The sequence below is a fragment of the Eleginops maclovinus genome, chromosome 18 (genome assembly GCF_036324505.1).
Source record: "Eleginops maclovinus isolate JMC-PN-2008 ecotype Puerto Natales chromosome 18, JC_Emac_rtc_rv5, whole genome shotgun sequence".
Lineage (NCBI taxonomy): Eukaryota > Metazoa > Chordata > Actinopteri > Perciformes > Eleginopidae > Eleginops > Eleginops maclovinus.
The window spans coordinates 25,106,888-25,125,703 of record NC_086366.1 but is presented as its reverse complement, the minus strand read 5'-3'; the positions used below and the strand labels follow the sequence as shown (position 1 = coordinate 25,125,703).

The 18,816-nt window shown below is 40.0% G+C and overlaps 1 protein-coding gene across 1 annotated transcript in view; it reads left to right on the top strand.

Annotated features, from left to right (window-relative positions):
* Nucleotides 1–18,816, top strand: part of ryr1b (ryanodine receptor 1b (skeletal)) — an 85,860-nt gene that overhangs the window by 28,063 nt on the left and 38,981 nt on the right. The window contains exons 5-32 of the mRNA XM_063907468.1: nucleotides 1,540–1,614; nucleotides 1,744–1,822; nucleotides 3,334–3,446; nucleotides 3,539–3,638; nucleotides 4,187–4,283; nucleotides 4,376–4,450; nucleotides 7,116–7,272; nucleotides 7,368–7,532; nucleotides 8,180–8,301; nucleotides 8,460–8,646; nucleotides 9,425–9,560; nucleotides 9,655–9,750; nucleotides 10,476–10,594; nucleotides 10,805–10,938; nucleotides 11,051–11,292; nucleotides 11,390–11,582; nucleotides 13,320–13,536; nucleotides 13,625–13,729; nucleotides 14,900–15,003; nucleotides 15,110–15,193; nucleotides 15,275–15,434; nucleotides 15,627–15,774; nucleotides 15,862–16,067; nucleotides 16,466–16,640; nucleotides 17,047–17,255; nucleotides 17,345–17,691; nucleotides 18,389–18,524; nucleotides 18,644–18,804. Coding sequence (XP_063763538.1) covers nucleotides 1,540–1,614; nucleotides 1,744–1,822; nucleotides 3,334–3,446; nucleotides 3,539–3,638; nucleotides 4,187–4,283; nucleotides 4,376–4,450; nucleotides 7,116–7,272; nucleotides 7,368–7,532; nucleotides 8,180–8,301; nucleotides 8,460–8,646; nucleotides 9,425–9,560; nucleotides 9,655–9,750; nucleotides 10,476–10,594; nucleotides 10,805–10,938; nucleotides 11,051–11,292; nucleotides 11,390–11,582; nucleotides 13,320–13,536; nucleotides 13,625–13,729; nucleotides 14,900–15,003; nucleotides 15,110–15,193; nucleotides 15,275–15,434; nucleotides 15,627–15,774; nucleotides 15,862–16,067; nucleotides 16,466–16,640; nucleotides 17,047–17,255; nucleotides 17,345–17,691; nucleotides 18,389–18,524; nucleotides 18,644–18,804 — 4,142 coding nt within the window. The remainder of the gene's footprint in view (nucleotides 1–1,539; nucleotides 1,615–1,743; nucleotides 1,823–3,333; nucleotides 3,447–3,538; nucleotides 3,639–4,186; nucleotides 4,284–4,375; nucleotides 4,451–7,115; nucleotides 7,273–7,367; nucleotides 7,533–8,179; nucleotides 8,302–8,459; nucleotides 8,647–9,424; nucleotides 9,561–9,654; nucleotides 9,751–10,475; nucleotides 10,595–10,804; nucleotides 10,939–11,050; nucleotides 11,293–11,389; nucleotides 11,583–13,319; nucleotides 13,537–13,624; nucleotides 13,730–14,899; nucleotides 15,004–15,109; nucleotides 15,194–15,274; nucleotides 15,435–15,626; nucleotides 15,775–15,861; nucleotides 16,068–16,465; nucleotides 16,641–17,046; nucleotides 17,256–17,344; nucleotides 17,692–18,388; nucleotides 18,525–18,643; nucleotides 18,805–18,816) is intronic.

The following is an 18,816-nucleotide window of genomic DNA, read 5'->3' as shown; positions in this document are numbered from 1 at the left end:
GAATATTGTAAAAAAAACCTGTTTGATAAACGCACGTTTTGTTCAGCCAGATAATCTCCACATGTCACATTTTCGAAGCATAAATCTAATCGCCAGAAGCAATATGCTAACATTATGCTATAAACGAACAGTGTTGGGAAGGATACTTACAAAATGTATTCGGTTACAGATTACATGTAATCTGTAACGTATTCCGTTACATTACCCAATCTGAGTGAGGTATTCTGAATACTTGGATAACTTCCACATTTTATAAGTGTAGCAATGCGGCCATCAAATCCTGCTTACTAAACAGGCCTATTCTGGTGTGTTCTAAAGTTCCAACTGGCTAAATGTGTTAGGCCCAAGTCTGCATGATACAAAAATCTAACCGCAGTCTAAACTAACACGAGCTAATTTTAGCTAACGTTTGCTAGCAGGTCAAACAGGGCTAGTCAGAGTCTTTCAATGGCTCCGGGGCTAGTAAATCAGCACATAGGATACAGATACTGATACAACTATAAAATAGCAAGGTGACCGGTAAAACTACAGCAGAGGACTACCCATGGCTAATTAAAAAAAAACGTACTTTAAGATGCTTCTTCAGGTTGGAGGAGGAGTCTTTGGACACGGAAAGGAGGTTGGTTTCTGGCAAGCAGAGGTTGCACTGCACAGTTATATTTTGTTCTCCCTTCTCTTTCTTTAATGTGAAATGCTGTTTGAATTTCCAAGACAGAAACGTATTCCTGCCCTGGCTCTGTTGTGCTGGCTCCAGCTCCAGCTCTACCTCTAGCTGCTCCTCTTCCGACTCCATTGTAGGCAACTGATCACGCAATTCAAATAGATCATTTTCATTCGTTTTCATGTTGGGGCTTCTCGGGAAATGCATCAAGTTGCCTACATTTATTTAGAGAGTGAATAAACTCATGAAACAGAGAAGTACCGTCATGTAATCCATTGATTTCAACAATGTAACTGTATTCTGAATACCATGTATTTAAGCTGTAACTGTAACGGAATACAGTTACTCATAATTTATATTCTAAATACGTAACCCCGGTACATGTATTCCGTTACTCCCCAACACTATACTATCACTGCTATTGTAATTAATGACTGATCCGTCTGTTAAACTTGTGTCAACCACCAATCTTGTTTCGAGCTATTTTCCCAAAATCCTACGGAGAAATCCCACTGACTCTGAGACGAGGGAACCGGAAGTGGTAAAATGCTAACTCACTTCTGGGTTTTAGGACTCATTCCTGCACCGCTCTATTGATGGTGGTTCTTGTGGATATGGTCTTGTATTGGCATAGAATGGACCCCAACATGTTCTGTACAAGTATTTTTGTATCTCATTCCAATGTGTTCTGTGTCTCCATCTCTAAGATAAAACAAGAGTAGATATGTTTTATTGGTCCTCCAAGGAATATACTAAGGAGTGACTACATCCTTTGGCCCTTCTAAAATCTTTCTCTCCCTACCTGTGTGATCAAGGTATATCTAAAGTGTTTAATCAGTGTCTTCTGTTAAATATCTCTCTATTTTCTTCCCCTGCAGTCGTCCCAAGGTGGAGGTCATCGCACCTTACTGTACGGTCATGCCATCCTCCTGAGACACTACCACTCAGGCATGGTAAGGCTGCACCACAGATAATCAACTATTCAAACGAGCAATGGTTTATTCCCAGTTCCTTTGTTGTTGTAGTTGTTTTCTGTCAGTATTTTGGCAAAGTTGTGTCCTGAGTAAGATCTTCCTCCCCAGTACCTGAGCTGCTTGACTACGTCTCGGTCACTCACGGACAAGCTGGCCTTTGATGTGGGCTTGCAAGAAGATTCCACGGGTAAAACTTCACTTTTAATGGAATCATTGCAAAGATACAACAGGATACTCTTTCCTTAACCTGCATTTAGATGCTTATTGGAAGTGGTTATCCGCTAAGTAGCCTTGTTAAATTGTTTGGTTCACTAGCATTTATTTAGCTGAGTTTGCAAGGAAGACCTATTAGCATAAATTTAGTCAGCAATGCATTTCCTTCCCTTCTTAGTTTTGATCAGAAAGATACACACATTGTTATTGTTACTGTGAGGGAGCAGTTTGTTATAAGTGAACAGACAGGCTCTTTATTTTAGCGTACCGTGACAAAACAATCACGTCTGAGAAGATCTCAGTCTACTGGACACACAGGAGAAATTCCGGTCAGATACGATCTCTGTTTCTTATTGAGCTTGAAAATAATGGACAGGAAGGCTATATAAAGAATGACATCATCAAAGCATGTAGATTTATCTTTTATTGAAAAGTCAGTAAGTCCTGTCAACCGTGAATCATCGCCTCTTTCCAGCTTTTATGCTGCACAATCACTGTTGTATATCTAGGATACACAATAATTCTTCAATAATTAGGACCAGACTCAGATTCAAGATTCAAAGATTCAATGGCTTTATTGTCACATAAACAGTAGCCACGGTAGAAATGGCAATGAAATACTTAAGTCCCAGGCTCTCGTGAATGTATATACAACATAAAACAAATAAACCCCCCTAAAATAGTGCAAGAACTAACTGAATATAAACAAAATAGTGCAATAAATAACAGAATATAAATAAAATAGTGCAAGAGAATGTTACAAAATGTGCAAGTAAATACAAATAAAATAAACATAGTGCAAGAAGAAGTCTATATACACGTACATGGAATATGATATATACACGAACAGAATGTGAAATTAAATATTGTACAGTAAGATGAAATTAAATACTGTTTATTACCGTGATAACTATTTAGATAAAGAAATTGCAAGATGCAAACAGATGAATGCTTTACCAGTTAAATATATTGACACTTTTTTACCAGACCATTAAACCATAAAAACTCAAAGATTAAAACAACACGTTGTTATATGTCAAACACTACATTAATTACAGATTAATCACCCTCCATGTCTTTGTAATGTTGTTTGTTTTGTCTCCGCTCTGCTCAGAGAAATCTGAAAGTTAGAGCACATTTTTACTGGGCACAACTGTAGTGGACTCACCCTGAACAATAGGGAACAAACAACCCTTTATGCTTACTGCCAATTACATTTTTCCTCGTACAAAAAACTCCTGGAGTCTTTATGGTGACGGTATCTCGTTGTGTGCTTGTGGCATTTATAAGAGCAGCTGACTCAACTATTCTGCCTATTTTTAATACACTTTGTGCTTAGGAGGAATTATTTACACCAACAGATTTTTAGGTCAAAGTCTGGTAAAAAGCAGCTAACAAAAACAATGTTTGATTAACCTAAAGTGAACTCATCAGGTTCCTGTCTCTGGCTCTGTTGGGAAACTTAGTTGCTTGCTGTTCTTGCAGGTGAGGCCTGTTGGTGGACCATTCATCCCGCCTCCAAGCAAAGGTCAGAAGGTGAGAAGGTCAGGGTGGGAGATGACCTCATCCTCGTCAGCGTGTCCTCTGAGAGATACCTGGTAAGACTCCTCACATGTTTTGCTGTTACACAACTGAATATTTATATTTCAGTTTCATTTGTGCTAACTTAACTCTTATCGTCTGTCCGCAGCACTTGTCCTATGCCAGTGGAGATCTGATGGTGGACGCCTCCTTCATGCAGACTCTCTGGAACATGAATCCAATAAGTTCTGGATGTGAACTAGCTGAAGGTACGAACCTGCAACACACAGCTACCAATGCTGTGCAGCCTTTTTTTTTGTATTCATGAATCAACATGATTTATAAGTGCATTTTAAAATATCAATTGCAGAATGTTTGGGGATGATATTGAGTTTGATCCCAAATCATGTAATGTACACTTGACTGCAGGAAAAAAACTCTTTATGCGTTGGTCAATTTTTCCAGGCAATTTGCATGATTTATCATAAATAAAATATCCAAAATACACATCAGCTAACCAATCAGGGCAGACCGGGCTCTGGTTTCCGACAGAGGGTGAAAAGAGGTGCTGCAGCACAGGCAGTATGAGAAAAATAAAGAGCATATTGAACATTAAAGCATGGAGACATGTTCATGTAGAGACACTACATACTAAAAGGAACCTGGAAATTAGTATAATAGTGCCCCTTTAATATTATTATTAACTGGAGAGGTTCATGGTGACATTTATTATTTGACAGTTCGACCTTTTTCAGCTGCAGTGCCTCCCTTTAACATAACATAAAGTGACATTCATTGTGTGTGTTGCTGTCCTCAGGGTTCCTGACAGGAGGTCACGTCCTCAGGCTGTTCCACGGTCACATGGACGAGTGTCTGGCCATCGCTACACCAGAGGAAGGAGAGGAAAAGCGCAGGTGAGGAAGGGGAAACAGATTTTTTGAGCAGCAGAATCTCCTTTCAGTCTGAATCCTGATTATGGTGTGTCTCTGCCCTGACTCTGCAACAGGATGGCTCATTATGAGGGCGGGGCAGTGTGCAGTCAGGCCCGGTCCCTGTGGAGGTTGGAGCCTCTCAGAATCAGGTGATTGTCCCTGCTATGCATTTACATGAGAAATTAAAGTCTGTGCCACTTGTCTATGCATACTAGTTCACTGAGTTTCTTTATGAGCGATATTTTTTTTCTAATTTGTTTTTATTTAACTAATTCAATATTAGTACAATTTATACAGACAAGGTGCAGGAAAACAAATCTTCTAGTGAAATAACTGCACACCTTCAAAGGTTTCAAATTATATAGAAATAAAATAAGTATATATATACAAATAAATACAAATATGTATATTTAAAAATCTATTTCTATAGTAATTTGTACAGTTGTAGTAGTAGTATGTAGTAGAATTGAAATTCATACAAGTAAATACAGTATACAGATCAGAAGTCAAAATCAGAATCAGTGATTTTCAAAAGTCTGTGTAATCTGTTAGTAAAGTATTCTTTAAAACTTTGTTAAGGAGAAATAACACTTGAATAATATAGTTAATAATATATTTATTGAATCTGAATTATCATAAATATAAGCATTATTTGCATATCTTCTTTCTGAATCATTTTTTTGCCTTATGCTGTTGTTATATATCTAATGTACTAAATAAAGGAAGGACATTTATATTGTAATGTTATGTTTTTATTGCACATTCCTACTTCTTAGTCTTACTTGCATAATATTTGTATTCTATTTATATTTTGATATTTATATATATATATACAGTGGGGCAAAAAAGTATTTAGTCAGCCACCAATTGTGCAAGTTCTCCCATTTAAAAAGATGAGAGAGCCTGTAATTTGTATCATAGGTACACTTCAACTATGAGAGACAGAATGAGGAAAAACAATCCAGGAAATCACATTGTAGGATTTCTAATGAATTAATTGGTAAATTCCTCGGTAAAATAAGTATTTGGTCACCTACAAACAAGCAAGGTTTCTGGCTCTCACAGACCTGTAACTTCTTCTTTAAGAGGCTCCTCTGTCCTCCACTCGTTACCTGTATTAATGGCACCTTTTTGAACTCGTTATCAGTATAAAAGACACCTGTCCACAACCTCAAACAGTCATACTCCAAACTCCACTATGGCCAAGACCAAAGAGCTGTCAAAGGAGACCAGAGACAAAATTGTAGACCTGCACCAGGCTGGGAAAACTGAATCTGCAATAGGTAAGCAGCTTGGTGTGAAGAAATCAACTGTGGGAGCAATTATTAGAAAATGGAAGACATACAAGGCCACTGCTAATCTCCCTCGATCTGGGGCTCCACGCAAGATCTCACCCCGTGGGGTCAAAATGATCACAAGAACGGTGAGCAAAAATCCCAGAACCACACGGGGGGACCTAGTGAATGACCTGCAGAGAGCTGGGACCAAAGTAACAGAGGCTACCATCAGTAACACACTACGCCGCCAGGGACTTAAATCCTGCAGTTCCAGACGTGTCCCCCTGCTTAAGCCAGTACATGTCCAGGCCCGTCTGAAGTTTGCTAGAGGGCATTTGGATGATCCAGAAGAGGATTGGGAGAATGTCATATGGTCAGATGAAACCAAAATAGAACTTTTTGGTAAAAACTCAACTCGTCGTGTTTGGAGGAGAAAGAATGCAGAGTTGCATCCAAAGAACACCATACCTACTGTGAAGCATGGGGGTGGAAACATCATGCTTTGGGGCTGTTTTTCTGCAAAGGGACCAGGACGACTGATCCGTGTAAAGGAAAGAATGAATGGGGCCATGTATCGTGAGATTTTGAGTGAAAACCTCCTTCCATCAGCAAGGGCACTGAAGATGAAGCGTGGCTGGGTCTTTCAGCATGACAATGATCTCAAACACACCGCCAGGGCAACGAAGGAGTGGCTTCGTAAGAAGCATTTCAAGGTCTTGGAGTGGCCTAGCCAGTCTCCAGATCTCAACCCCATAGAAAATCTTTGGAGGTAGTTGAAAGTCCGTGTTACCCAGCGACAGCCCCAAAACATCACTGCTTTAGAGGAGATCTGCATGGAGGAATGGGCCAAAATACCAGCAACAGTGTGTGAAAACCTTGTGAAGACTTACAGAAAACGTTTGACCTCTGTCATTGCCAACAAAGGGTATATAACAAAGTATTGAGATGAACTTTTGTTATTGACCAAATACTTATTTTCCACAATCATTTGAAATAAATTCTTTAAAAATCCTACAATGTGATTTTCTGGATTTTGTTTTCTCATTCTGTCTCTCATAGTTGAGGTATACCTATGATAAAAATGACAGGCCTCTCTCATCTTTTTAAATGGGAGAACTTGCACAATTGGTGGCTGACTAAATACTTTTTTGCCCCACTGTATATATGTATGTATATATAGATATATGTATACATATATATATATAAATATATATATACATATATGTATATATATATATATATATATATGTATATTTATATATATACATATATATATATATAAATATATATGTATATATATATATATATATATATGTATATATATATAAATATATATATATATATATATATGTATATATATATAAATATATATATATATATATATGTATATATATATAAATATATATATATATATATAAATATATATGTATATATATATTTATTTTTAAATCTTTTCTAAAATGGAGCAACCATCACTTAACCCAATTCCCCCCAGATTAAATAAAGTATTCTGATTCTAATTCTGGTTCTGATTCAGCTGGAGCGGGAGCCACATGAAGTGGGGGCAGTCTTTCCGTATTCGCCACATCACCACAGGCCGGTACCTGTGTATGGATGAGGAGAAAGTTCTGATGGTGGTCGACCCAGAGAAGGCCAACACCAAACTATCCGCCTTCTGCTTCCGAGCTTCAAAGGTCAGAATAAATATCTTGAGACTCTCTGGACGTTGGCCTTTGCTTTCTATCCATCTCTTATTGTTCTCCTCTCTCTCTGATTCTCCCCTGAGCAGGACAAGGTGGAGGTGGCTCACAAGCGAGATGTTGAGGGGATGGGTATTCCGGAGATCAAGTACGGAGAGTCCATGTGCTTCGTCCAGCATGTGTCCACCGGGCTGTGGCTCACCTACGCAGCCCTGGATGCCAAAGCTGCTCGTCTGGGGATGATGAAGAGAAAGGTTAGGATTTTATCTGGGGAGCAAAATAATGTCTCAATTAGCTAAAATTCATAGGCCTAATATTCATATGCGCAATATATACAGTTTAGTTGTTGGCAATGAAAATCTAAAATCCCAGCCTCTTGTGCAAGATACAATATACTAAAGACAAAAAAAGACATTGTAGTGCAAATAAAATATACAGGAGTATTTTGACTGTGTTGTAGGTTTAGGGTTAGAATAACTGTAGCAACACAAGCTGAGATAGTACAGATTATGTGTACAATGACTTTAATTTAATCAGGAAACTTAAAGAAAAATAGGGAAAAACATAAATATTGTTGCCAACGCTACCACCTTGTTACAATAAGAGTTTGAATGGGATATTTATTTGTGTTTGAGAATGACAAGCTCTCTGCGGTTTAATTATTTAGAAAAGATAATACAAAATGATAAATACCGTGTATACTACTGATAGGGGGGATTAGCATGAGTTTGGTTTATAACTTTCTGAGACTTGGGTTTAAACTTTCGTAGAATCCAAAGGGCAAGATAACTATGTTGAAGAGCTGTTAAATGGGAGCTTCCAGAAATAGACCTCGTTATAGAATGACAGAGGGAACTTGGAGATACCACTCAAAATATAAATATGTGTTCTGTGTCTCCAGGTTATTCTGCACCAGGAGGGTCACATGGACGATGCCCTGACTGTGTCCCGCTCCCAAACTGAAGAGTCTCAGGCTGCTCGCATGATTTTCAGCACTATGGGCCTCTTTAGGCAGTTCAACAAGTAAGTGTGCACCTGCTCAAAAGTAAAGGAATGAGTTAAACATGTATTCTTTAGGAGAGGATGTAGTGAAAACAGACACCATAGCATTTTATCTTTACTGTATTAAGATTTGAAACTTGCAAACATGTTTTAAATCTGTTTCTGATTTGTTTTTCCAGGGGTTTGGACTCTCTGGGCGGTAAGAACAAGTCACCAGGGGCCGTGTCGCTGCCTCTGGAGGGGGTCATCCTCTCTCTACAGGATCTCATCTTCTACTTCCGTCCTCCTGAGGAGGAGCTCGAGCATGAGGAGAAGCAGACCAAACTTCGCTCCCTCCGCAACAGGCAGAACCTCTTCCAAGAAGAGGTAATCTGCATGCCTCCTGCGAGGCCTCCCTCAGACTTTCCATATCTTTTGATTTGTACTGTCTGTTTCTGTAACTAAAATATGTTCAATATGCAAAGGGGAACTTGCACTTTTGACATCATTGAGGACTTTTATGCCCTCATACATACACTTTTTCTTTCATCACATACGCTTACACTTGTTTTAGTAAGCACAAACCTAAACCGCTTCTATGTTTCTGCAAAACCGTTTTGGGGTTCCAAATAAAGTGTAGTTGCCATCAATTTGCATAATAACTTGCCAAATAAAAATGTTTTTAAGCTTTAGAATGAACTGTTATTAAGTTATAACTGTTTTTCACAAGAGAAACTCTTGTATTTTCTATTACCAATATGTGTTTACTTTACCAAAAACACATACATTTGAAAAAAAGGCTTTTATAATTACTCTCACCGCCTGAGATTGACACAGGTCTTTACTGCAACTCTAAAAAAGGTTGTTAAATAATAACTTCAATCTAAATTACGAGAACTACAAATTTGGTGATAGCTAGCTCGATAACTTACATTCTAACTTAACATTACTTGCAACCCTTAAACTCATATGTTTATTGGTATATTTTTGAGGACCTAATTGACATAATGCCAAGTTCAGGGTCTTGTGTAACCTCAGCCTTTTTTATTAACCTTGTTAATAAACTATAATTTTATCCTTAACCCTAAATCCACAATGCTGCGACCAACATCGTCAAAAACAATATACATATATAAACAAGTAAGCCTTCTGTTTATTATCTTAGGGTATGATCACCATCGTGCTGGAGTGCATCGACCGCCTCAACGTGTACAACACTGCTGCCCACTTTTCTGAGTTTGCCGGGGAGGAAGCTGCAGAGTCCTGGAAGGAGATCGTCAATCTTCTTTATGAGCTGCTGGGTAGGATAATTACAATACATTTTAACCACACATTAAATGCCTTTTATGCTGAATGAAGTAACCTCATTCCCCTCTCTGTGTGTGCACTGCACAGCTTCCCTGATCAGGGGGAATCGCTCTAACTGCGCCTTGTTTTGTGACAACTTGGACTGGCTGGTCAGCAAGCTGGACCGACTGGAGGCCTCTTCAGGTATGACCTCATTCATTCACTGATACCTCTCACAGATTACAGTTTATCATTAGAATAAATAAATAACTGCTAGGTCCCAAACCCGGAAATGAGTTAGCATTTGAAATCGGAGGATTTTGAATTGTGTTTTTGGTTAGATTATTGAAATAAAGTCTGTGCTTAACAAAACCTGAAGAGATTTTCACGTTTTGTTCTACGACATAGAATAGGTAATTAAATACCCCAATGGTGAGGGTCTGAAGCTATATGTGCTCTATGTGTCATTAAAGCAGTGGTTTCTAACAGTTGACTAAATGAGATTACTTAATGTCATCACGCTGAACATTCGCCGCCTTTAGCTTAGCGGTGGTGACGTGAAGTCATGTGACCGTGATATAGTTTGTCTATAGCCCAACGTAAGCTGTTTAGTTTTAGTGAGTGCAGTTATGCTGCAACTGATTTATAAGTGTTGTTCAAATGTGGACTTTATCCTGCTGAAAGAAATGTGCGTATCATGAACATGTGCTTCCCGCAGATCTCATTTTCATCCATGTTTTACTACAAAAATGCCTCATTACCACACCATGCTATGTCTATAATAATTATGATTTCAATAATATAGCCTCCAAATTGATAGGTATTGTGCTTTGAAAGGAACTTTTGCCTTTTTTTTTACGACATTTTGACTGTTTCTGCTCTTGAAAAATTCAAATAATGAATCATATTCCTCCTCTTTATGCATCTAGGTATTCTTGAGGTGCTGTACTGTGTGCTGATTGAAAGCCCTGAGGTTCTGAACATCATCCAGGAGAACCACATTAAATCCATCATCTCTCTCCTGGACAAGCATGGACGGAACCACAAGGTTTGTCTTCTACCACTGCCAGCAAAGCAACATTAGTTGGCAGACAATAAATAGGCTCTAACTGCCTACCTTACCACATTTTTTCAGGTGGAGGATTTAGAAAAGTTATGGCATCCTTAAAGCATATTTGGCTGGCTGGTTTTGGATGACATTGTAAATTGCCACATTTAAACATAGAGGTGATGGTAGTGTCTTGCTCCTGCCTTTTAGGTCCTGGATGTCTTGCGCTCTCTTTGTGTGTGTAACGGTGTAGCTGTGAGGTCCAACCAGAACCTCATCACTGAGAACCTGCTCCCGGGGCGTGACCTGTTGCTGCAGACCAACATTGTAAATTATGTCACGAGGTACTTTTCCTAAAATACAAAATCTACAGTTAGTTCTCTGGGTGTTTCCATTTTTTTAAGCTGTATTTTTATAGAGTCATAAATGTTGACTTATTTTCTCTTCCGTGCTCAGTGTGAGGCCCAACATCTTCCTGGGTACATGCGAGGGGTCCACACAGTTTAAGAAATGGTATTTTGAGATGATGGTGGACTATGTGGAACAGTTTGTGACGGCAACGGCCAGCCACCTGCGCGTGGGCTGGGCTATGACCGAGGGCTACAGCCCCTACCCTGGAGGAGGAGAGGGCTGGGGGGGCAACGGTGTTGGAGATGACCTCTACTCCTATGGCTACGATGGACTGGACCTATTGTCTGGTAGGATCATTCCCCTAACTCAACTGGGATAACTCTCCTCTATAGTCTGTGGTCTTCTTATATACCCACCCACCTCCCTCTCTGTTCTGCTGCTCAGGTACCGTCGCCCGCCAGGTGGCAGCACCCAGCGCACACACCCTGTCTGCAGACGATGTGGTCAGCTGCTGTCTGGATCTGAGCGTGCCCAGTATTTCGTTCCGTATTAACGGCCACCCAGTTCAGGGCATGTTTGAGAACTTCAACGTGGACGGCCTCTTCTTCCCCGTCATCAGCTTCTCTGCTGGAGTCAAGTAAGATCAAATTAAAAACAGTGGGGTTTTATCTGGCTCAGGGGGGTAATGTCAGAGGTGGAAGAAGTACTTAGATCTTGTCCTAGAGTTAAAGTAGAAGTCCCAGAGTGTAGGAATACTCTGTTACAAGTAAAACTCATGCAATCAAAATGTTATTCAAGTAAAAATACAAAAGTATTAGCATAAAAAAAAATGTCAACTACGAAAAGTAAACGTACACATTTTCCAGTATGGCCCATTTCAGATTGAAAAATATTACATTTTTGTATTATAATCATCATTAATGCATTGTTGTTAATGTTCATTGGGTAAGGAAGGGATTATTTGTATTACTTGCTATACTGCTGGGTAGCTTAACTTATAATAATATATAATCATTTATTGGTTGATTCATATTCTGTATTATCAATCCATACCTGTAAAGTAGCCTGTAAGTTGTTTTTCAAAATGAATGTAGTGGAGTAAAAGTAAAAAATGTCCTCCCAAATGTAAGTCAATTTATTTAAATATCATAACGCAAAGTACAAGTAACTCAAAATGTTACTTAAGTACAGTACTTGAATGTGCTAATCAACCAATCAGTGGGTTGGTGGTTTGATCCCAGCCCCTGCAGCCAACATGTCCAAGTGTCTTTGGGCAAGATACATAAGCTGCTTATATTGAGGTGCTTGTACAGTAAGTGGCTTTGAATATAAGTGTCGGCTTAATAACGTAATGTATATTTAATGTAGAGAAAAATATATTGAACCATGTTGCATGATGGCTAACGCAGGGCACCAAAATATACTGCTAGAATTGCACTTTGCAAACTAAATCATTAAAACCAAATATGTATTGATGATTAAAACAAACATTAATCTGTATTAAAAAATGAGACTCAACTTCAACTTTCCAAGACAAGTTTTATACTGAGAACAGACGATCTTTTGGAATACAACCCATCCAAAGAATAAATTGAAAACCATAATTAATGATGTCTAATAGGCTTCTGTATAACCTCTAATAGGGTAATTAGCAAGGGTAAGGGTCATAAAATTCAGAAGCATGGAGTTTAGAATGATTCTTTCAGTTTATGCTGGGCACTCCTACAGAATGTCATAATATTCTTTATATGTATTATTGTAATATTATATATGATCTAATACAATGCAACTTTGTGCTGTAAAAGCAGCCTTTATTTGCCCGTTAGATATTTCCCGTTGGCACAGGTAGATGTTAAATGTTGTATAGCCTTAGATTAGGCAATCAAGATTTTACTTCATAACATAATAACACAATAGACCAAAAAATATGGTCTATTGTGATTTTAAAATAAAAGCCTCAAACACTCCTGGATTTTATATGACTTCAACTCCCTAATTTAAACTATATAGATGTGCATTACCAGCACCAAACCACATTAGAAATACCAACCAACTCAGTAAATACCCTGAAGTATTGACTTTAGTACCATAAATCATCTTTCAAATTAAAAACTTGAAACACCTACAATGTGCCGCCCCCCAGAGGAGATTATACGACTGATGTGCGTAATGACCCCTCACAGTGCTGAGAAGGGGGTAATGGTAAATTGACTGATGAGAGCACAGGGAGAGAATCACAGGCTCAGGCGTTGGCACGGAGATGAAATCAATCTATTCTTTATTATGAGTCTTATAGGATCAAGGCACTGTTGCCATAAAGGATTTAGGTAGTAGATAAAGAAAACTGTCAGTATGACTCTTTCTGCCACCTCAGGGCTCGCTTCCTGCTTGGCGGTCGCCACGGAGACTTCAAGTTCATGCCCCCGCCTGGCTACGCCCCGTGCTATGAGGCCCTGTTGCCGCGGGACAGGATGCGTATCGAACCCATCAAGGAGTACAAGCACGACTTCCAGGGCGTCCGCAACCTGCTGGGGCCCACACAGTCCCTCACACACACCTCGTTCACCCCCTGCCCCGTGGACACCGTTCAGGTAGAAGCCCCAGAACTAAAATTGGACTTTGATCAGGTCACTGCCAAAGGAGTTTTTAACCTTTGCTGATTTCTCTTTCGCCGTATAGATCGTGTTGCCCCCCCACTTGGAGCGTATCCGAGAGAAGCTGGCAGAGAATATTCACGAGCTCTGGGCGGTCACCCGTATTGAGCAGGGCTGGACCTATGGGAGTGTGAGTATGCAGTCAGCTCTGATATGCACACGCTACAGTATTACTGGTGATTGGATTTGGATCTCTCAAGTTATGTGAGAGAAATCATTCAAAACACTTCTGTTTGAATACATTTTATAATAGTAAATGAGACTGTAGTCCATTGTTAAACATAGAGGCCATGCAGTGACTGGTGTTATTCCAACATAATGAAATTTGGTTGATTTTTTAATTCATTTTATTATATTATTATTTATTTTGTTAATTAAAATACACAAACATTACAGAGAGTATGGCAGCCAAATTCCCATTGTGGGTCGTCAAGAGCCTAAGCTTGACTTCGTACTGTGACGCGTTTTCAATAATAATGTCTATACTAATGTTTTAAGTGGTAGATTATATTTAATATATAAATCAAACAATAACTTCGAAGTCAACAGAAAAATTCCATTCATTCCAGCCCCGGCATGCAACAGGTGACCTAAATACAGACAACCAAACCCATGTGACAATTACCGGAGGTGCTCAACAAATACAAATTTGATACCCCTAAATCTGACACTTTGAGGCATTAAGATAGGAAAATTAAGGATTTGTGTGAAAATTTACGTTTTGAACTGATCAGGAATAGTCCCTTCACCATAAAGTATCTTGTAAATAAAAACGGAAATCACATTTGTTCTTCCATACAAGAACAATGGTTTTGAATGTCAATGCTCAAAATGCAGAGATGTAGTGGGGCCCATTTTAGACTAAAAATATTTTCTTAATGATTTGATTCATGTATCAATGTGTGTAACAAAAGAGAAGGGTCTACCAACTAGTGACACGTGATGTTTTTCTTTTACTGGTGAGAAGGCAGAAGAAGAAGAAGAAGTTTTCACTGTGTGGCTGATATATGCAGTTACACACATAGGATAAATCATACATTACTAATTAGACTTAGGCGCCAGGGATTAGTTGGGGGTTCAATGCCTTACTCAATGACACCTTGGCAGTGAGTTGGAGGTCAACCGGCACCTATCCATCTACCAGTCCACATCAAGTATATTTTATTTGTTTTGGTCTGTGCGGGGTCTTGAACCTATGACCATCTGGTTCCCAAGCTCAGCCTCTAAGGACTGTGCTACTGCCTGCCTCTAAAGTAAACAAAGTGAAAAGTAAGTAACCTAAAGTCTTCCTCCTCCACAGTTCAGGGACGACAACAAGAAGCTCCACCCCTGTCTGGTTGACTTCCAGAGTCTTCCTGAACCAGAGAGGAACTACAACCTGCAGATGTCAGGCGAGACCCTCAAGTGAGTTAGCAACAGAGTTTCTGTAGATGTGTCCGTTTCAGAGAGTAAAAGAAGGAAATGAATCTGTGATAAAATAGTTGATGCTCGTATCGTTGCTATCCCACAGGACTCTCCTGGCGCTGGGTTGCCACGTTGGCATGGGTGATGAGAAAGCAGAGGAGAATCTCAAGAAGATCAAGCTGCCCAAGACGTATGGCCACAAACAGAATTCTGTTTAAAATTAGACATCATTTTATGCATATCTGAAAATGAACTTGCATTTGTCCTCCAGCTATGTGATGACTAATGGATACAAGCCTGCCCCCCTTGACCTGAACCATGTCAAACTGACACCCAACCAGAACCAGCTCGTAGAAAAACTAGCAGAAAATGGACATAATGTTTGGGCGAGAGACCGGGTACGACAAGGATGGACCTACAGTATTGTGCAGGTATGTAATTCAATCCTTAATAGGTTTTTTGTTATTTATTTAATTCATTTTAAGCAACCAAATGATTCACGTCCATTTTTACAGGTACCAACAACTTTAGGTTTAGCCCTGGTGCCATTACAATTATATTTTGTTTATAAGATTTAAAATAAGTCACATCTTTTTTGTATTAAATCAAGTTTCCTTTCTCAGGACATCTTGAATAAGCGAAACCCTCGTCTGGTACCTTACAACCTTCTGGACGAGAGAACTAAGAAAACGAACCGAGACAGTGTGAACAACGCTGTCCGCACCCTCATCGGCTATGGCTACAACATCGAGCCTCCAGATCAGGAGAGCTGTGAGTGGGTTAATTTAACCCTGTGTATAATCCACATCTCAAATAACTAAATTGATCTAAATCTGTCTAAATCTTTTTTCCGTGCAGCTGGCCATGGCCTTGAGAACACCCGCGGGGACAAGGTACGGATCTTCAGGGCGGAGAAGTCGTACGGGGTCACCCAGGGGAAGTGGTACTTTGAGTTTGAGGCGGTCACAACGGGGGAGATGAGAGTGGGATGGGCCCGTCCCAGTGTCCGCTCTGACAATGAGCTGGGAGCAGATGAGCTGGCCTACGTTTTTAACGGAAATAAGGTCAGTCCCACCTTCAGTTCGCCTTCGTTGAATCAATGTCAGTCCAATATATTAAGTTGACTGGGGAAAACATATCAATGCCGGTACATTTTATATACTTTCAGGTAAATCCACTGTTTGCCCATCAAACTGATACAAATTTAGAACTTTGAAGACACTTTGAGATATGATGTCCATTAAAATGTACGCTAGACTTGATAATAAACCAAATTTCAGTGATGTAATGCAGTTTTTCACAATTTTCAAGTATTTTTTTTGATATCTTGACCTTTTCGTAGTTGATGCTGAAACAGGCACCAAAGTAGTCAGAAAAATCAGCAGTGCACTTCATCCTGACATCAATGACTCATTGATCAGGCAGTGTCTCATGGGTAAAGCCTTGATGTAACCCTTTCCAGGCTCAACGCTGGCATGTTGGCAATGAACCCTTCGGACGCCAGTGGCTGTCGGGTGATGTCGTTGGTTGTATGATCGACCTGACTGAGATGAATATCATGTTCACGCTCAACGGAGAAATGTTGATCAGTGACTCGGGTTCAGATATGGCGTTCAAAGACATCGAGATTGGGGAAGGTAAGAGCCATATTATCTTTTGTGATCAGGATAAGTTGCAGTAACGGAAAGTAGCAGGGCGATTGCAGATATTGCAACTACGATTTGATTATTCAATATCAGAGTGAAGGACCATTTTGTGTGTTATTTTTTAATAGGATCTATACAAAACGAGTCTTAATAATACCGTTTGTGTGCCGGGACCTCTCTCCGCAGAGCCACAGTACCTCATTCAGCTATTTTACATGTTTTGCCTTTGGCAAATATTGCACTTACTGATCTTACTTTAGATACAACTTTGATTAATTGTGCAACACTAACCAAAAAACAATATTTCTCAAGAACTGGTTTGGGTTAAATCTGTATGAGATATCAGCTCAAATGCATCGCAGTCAGAAAATAACTTTCCCAATGATTCATTCCTCAGGTTTTATCCCAGTGTGTGCACTGGGCCTGTCTCAGGTTGGCAGGATTAATCTGGGGCAGAATGTCAGCAGCCTGCGCTACTTTGCCATCTGTGGTCTGCAGGAAGGTTTTGAACCTTTCGCCATCAACATGAAGCGAGACATCACCATGTGGTTCAGCAAAAGTCTGCCCCAGTTTGTGCCTGTACCCCACGAACACAATCATATTGAGGTAATTCCTCAGTCACACTTTGAATGATAGAAGGAGCCTGACATGTCAAAAGAGATCATTTATTCACCTTTACACACGTTGTCTCCCAGGTCTCCCGTGTGGATGGGACAGTGGACAGCGCCCCCTGTCTGAAGCTGACCCATAGGACCTTTGGTTCGCAGAACGCCAACACCGACATGATGTTCCTCAGACTCAGCATGCCCATCCAGTTCCACGAGACCTTCAAGGTCACAGCAGGCACGACCCCTCTCACACGGGCCCTCACCATACCCGAAGAGGAGGTGATAGTGGTGGAGCCCGATTCAGAGTTTGAAGTTCTGAAGAGGTCTGCCGGCCGCAAGGAGCAGGAGGATGACAAGAAGGAGCCGTCTGTGGCGAAGGAGCTCTCCATGGAAAACGAGAAGGACTCGGTGTCGGAAAAGGGAAAGAAAATAGGGTAAGTGTGGCAGGCTGTTTCTTTGAGAGAAGAGGAACTAGCAGTGCAGAGTTTTTAAGTTGGAAGCATTCATCCCGTGGGTGTATAAAGATAACTGGATACAGCGTTTGAGGCGGGGCCCTGTTCTAAAGAACAGAAAAGCCTGGACCATCCAGTTATCTTCTAGCACTTTTCCGAATGAATGGGGCCCATAAAGCACAAATTCTTGTGTTTGGGCCGCCTCCAATCTGAAGCGTTAAAGTTATATAAAGGCATTAAAGTGTTCATCCTGGCAAGTTAATTTGCACATAAAAAAACCCTGATTGATTTAGAGATGACTCTTTCCCAATGTTAGTCAATGGGAAAAATTCTTTTTGGGCCTATATGACTTCACGGACTGACACGGAAGTTGTAACACCACTATGAAAATTTGGGGGCTTAATTCAGCCATGTTCTAAGTTAAGGTCTAAACATTGGTAAAAAATGGCTACCCATCGCCCATTTTTGAGACTCAATCAATTCAATTTGCTATTGATTATAACTTTATCAAATGAAAAACTTTGTCATTAACACAGTCATATACAGTAAGTCCCTACTGCAACAACTAGAAGGTACACTATGTATTCTTAATATCATTGCTATGATGCTGAGTGAAGCTGCCCAGTTCAGCATTCAGATCTAAGTGTCCAACAGGTGTTTTTCTTTTGTCCACATAAAGATTCTTCTCCAAGGCCAAGAAAGTTGCCATGACACCTCTTGCCCCTGCCCCTGCCCCTCCAACGGTCCCACGTTTGGTGGAAGATGTGGTCCCGGACGACAGAGATGACCCTGAGATCATCCTGAATACCACCACTGTAAGATAAAAACTAAACATAGGCTTGTGTTAAAAGTGTCCCTCCAAAGACCATTTCTAGACAATCCAATATTATCTTCTTAATTCTATCTATTCTGTTATCTTACTTCCTTTTTTCAGTATTACTATTCTGTGAGGATCTTCGCTGGGCAGGAGCCTTCTGGTGTGTGGATTGGTTGGGTCACTCCGGACTACCACCAGTATGATCCAACCTTTGACCTCTCCAAAGTACGCAGTGTCACTGTAACTGTGGGGGACGACAAAGGCAACATACACGACAGGTAAGTGTTCCC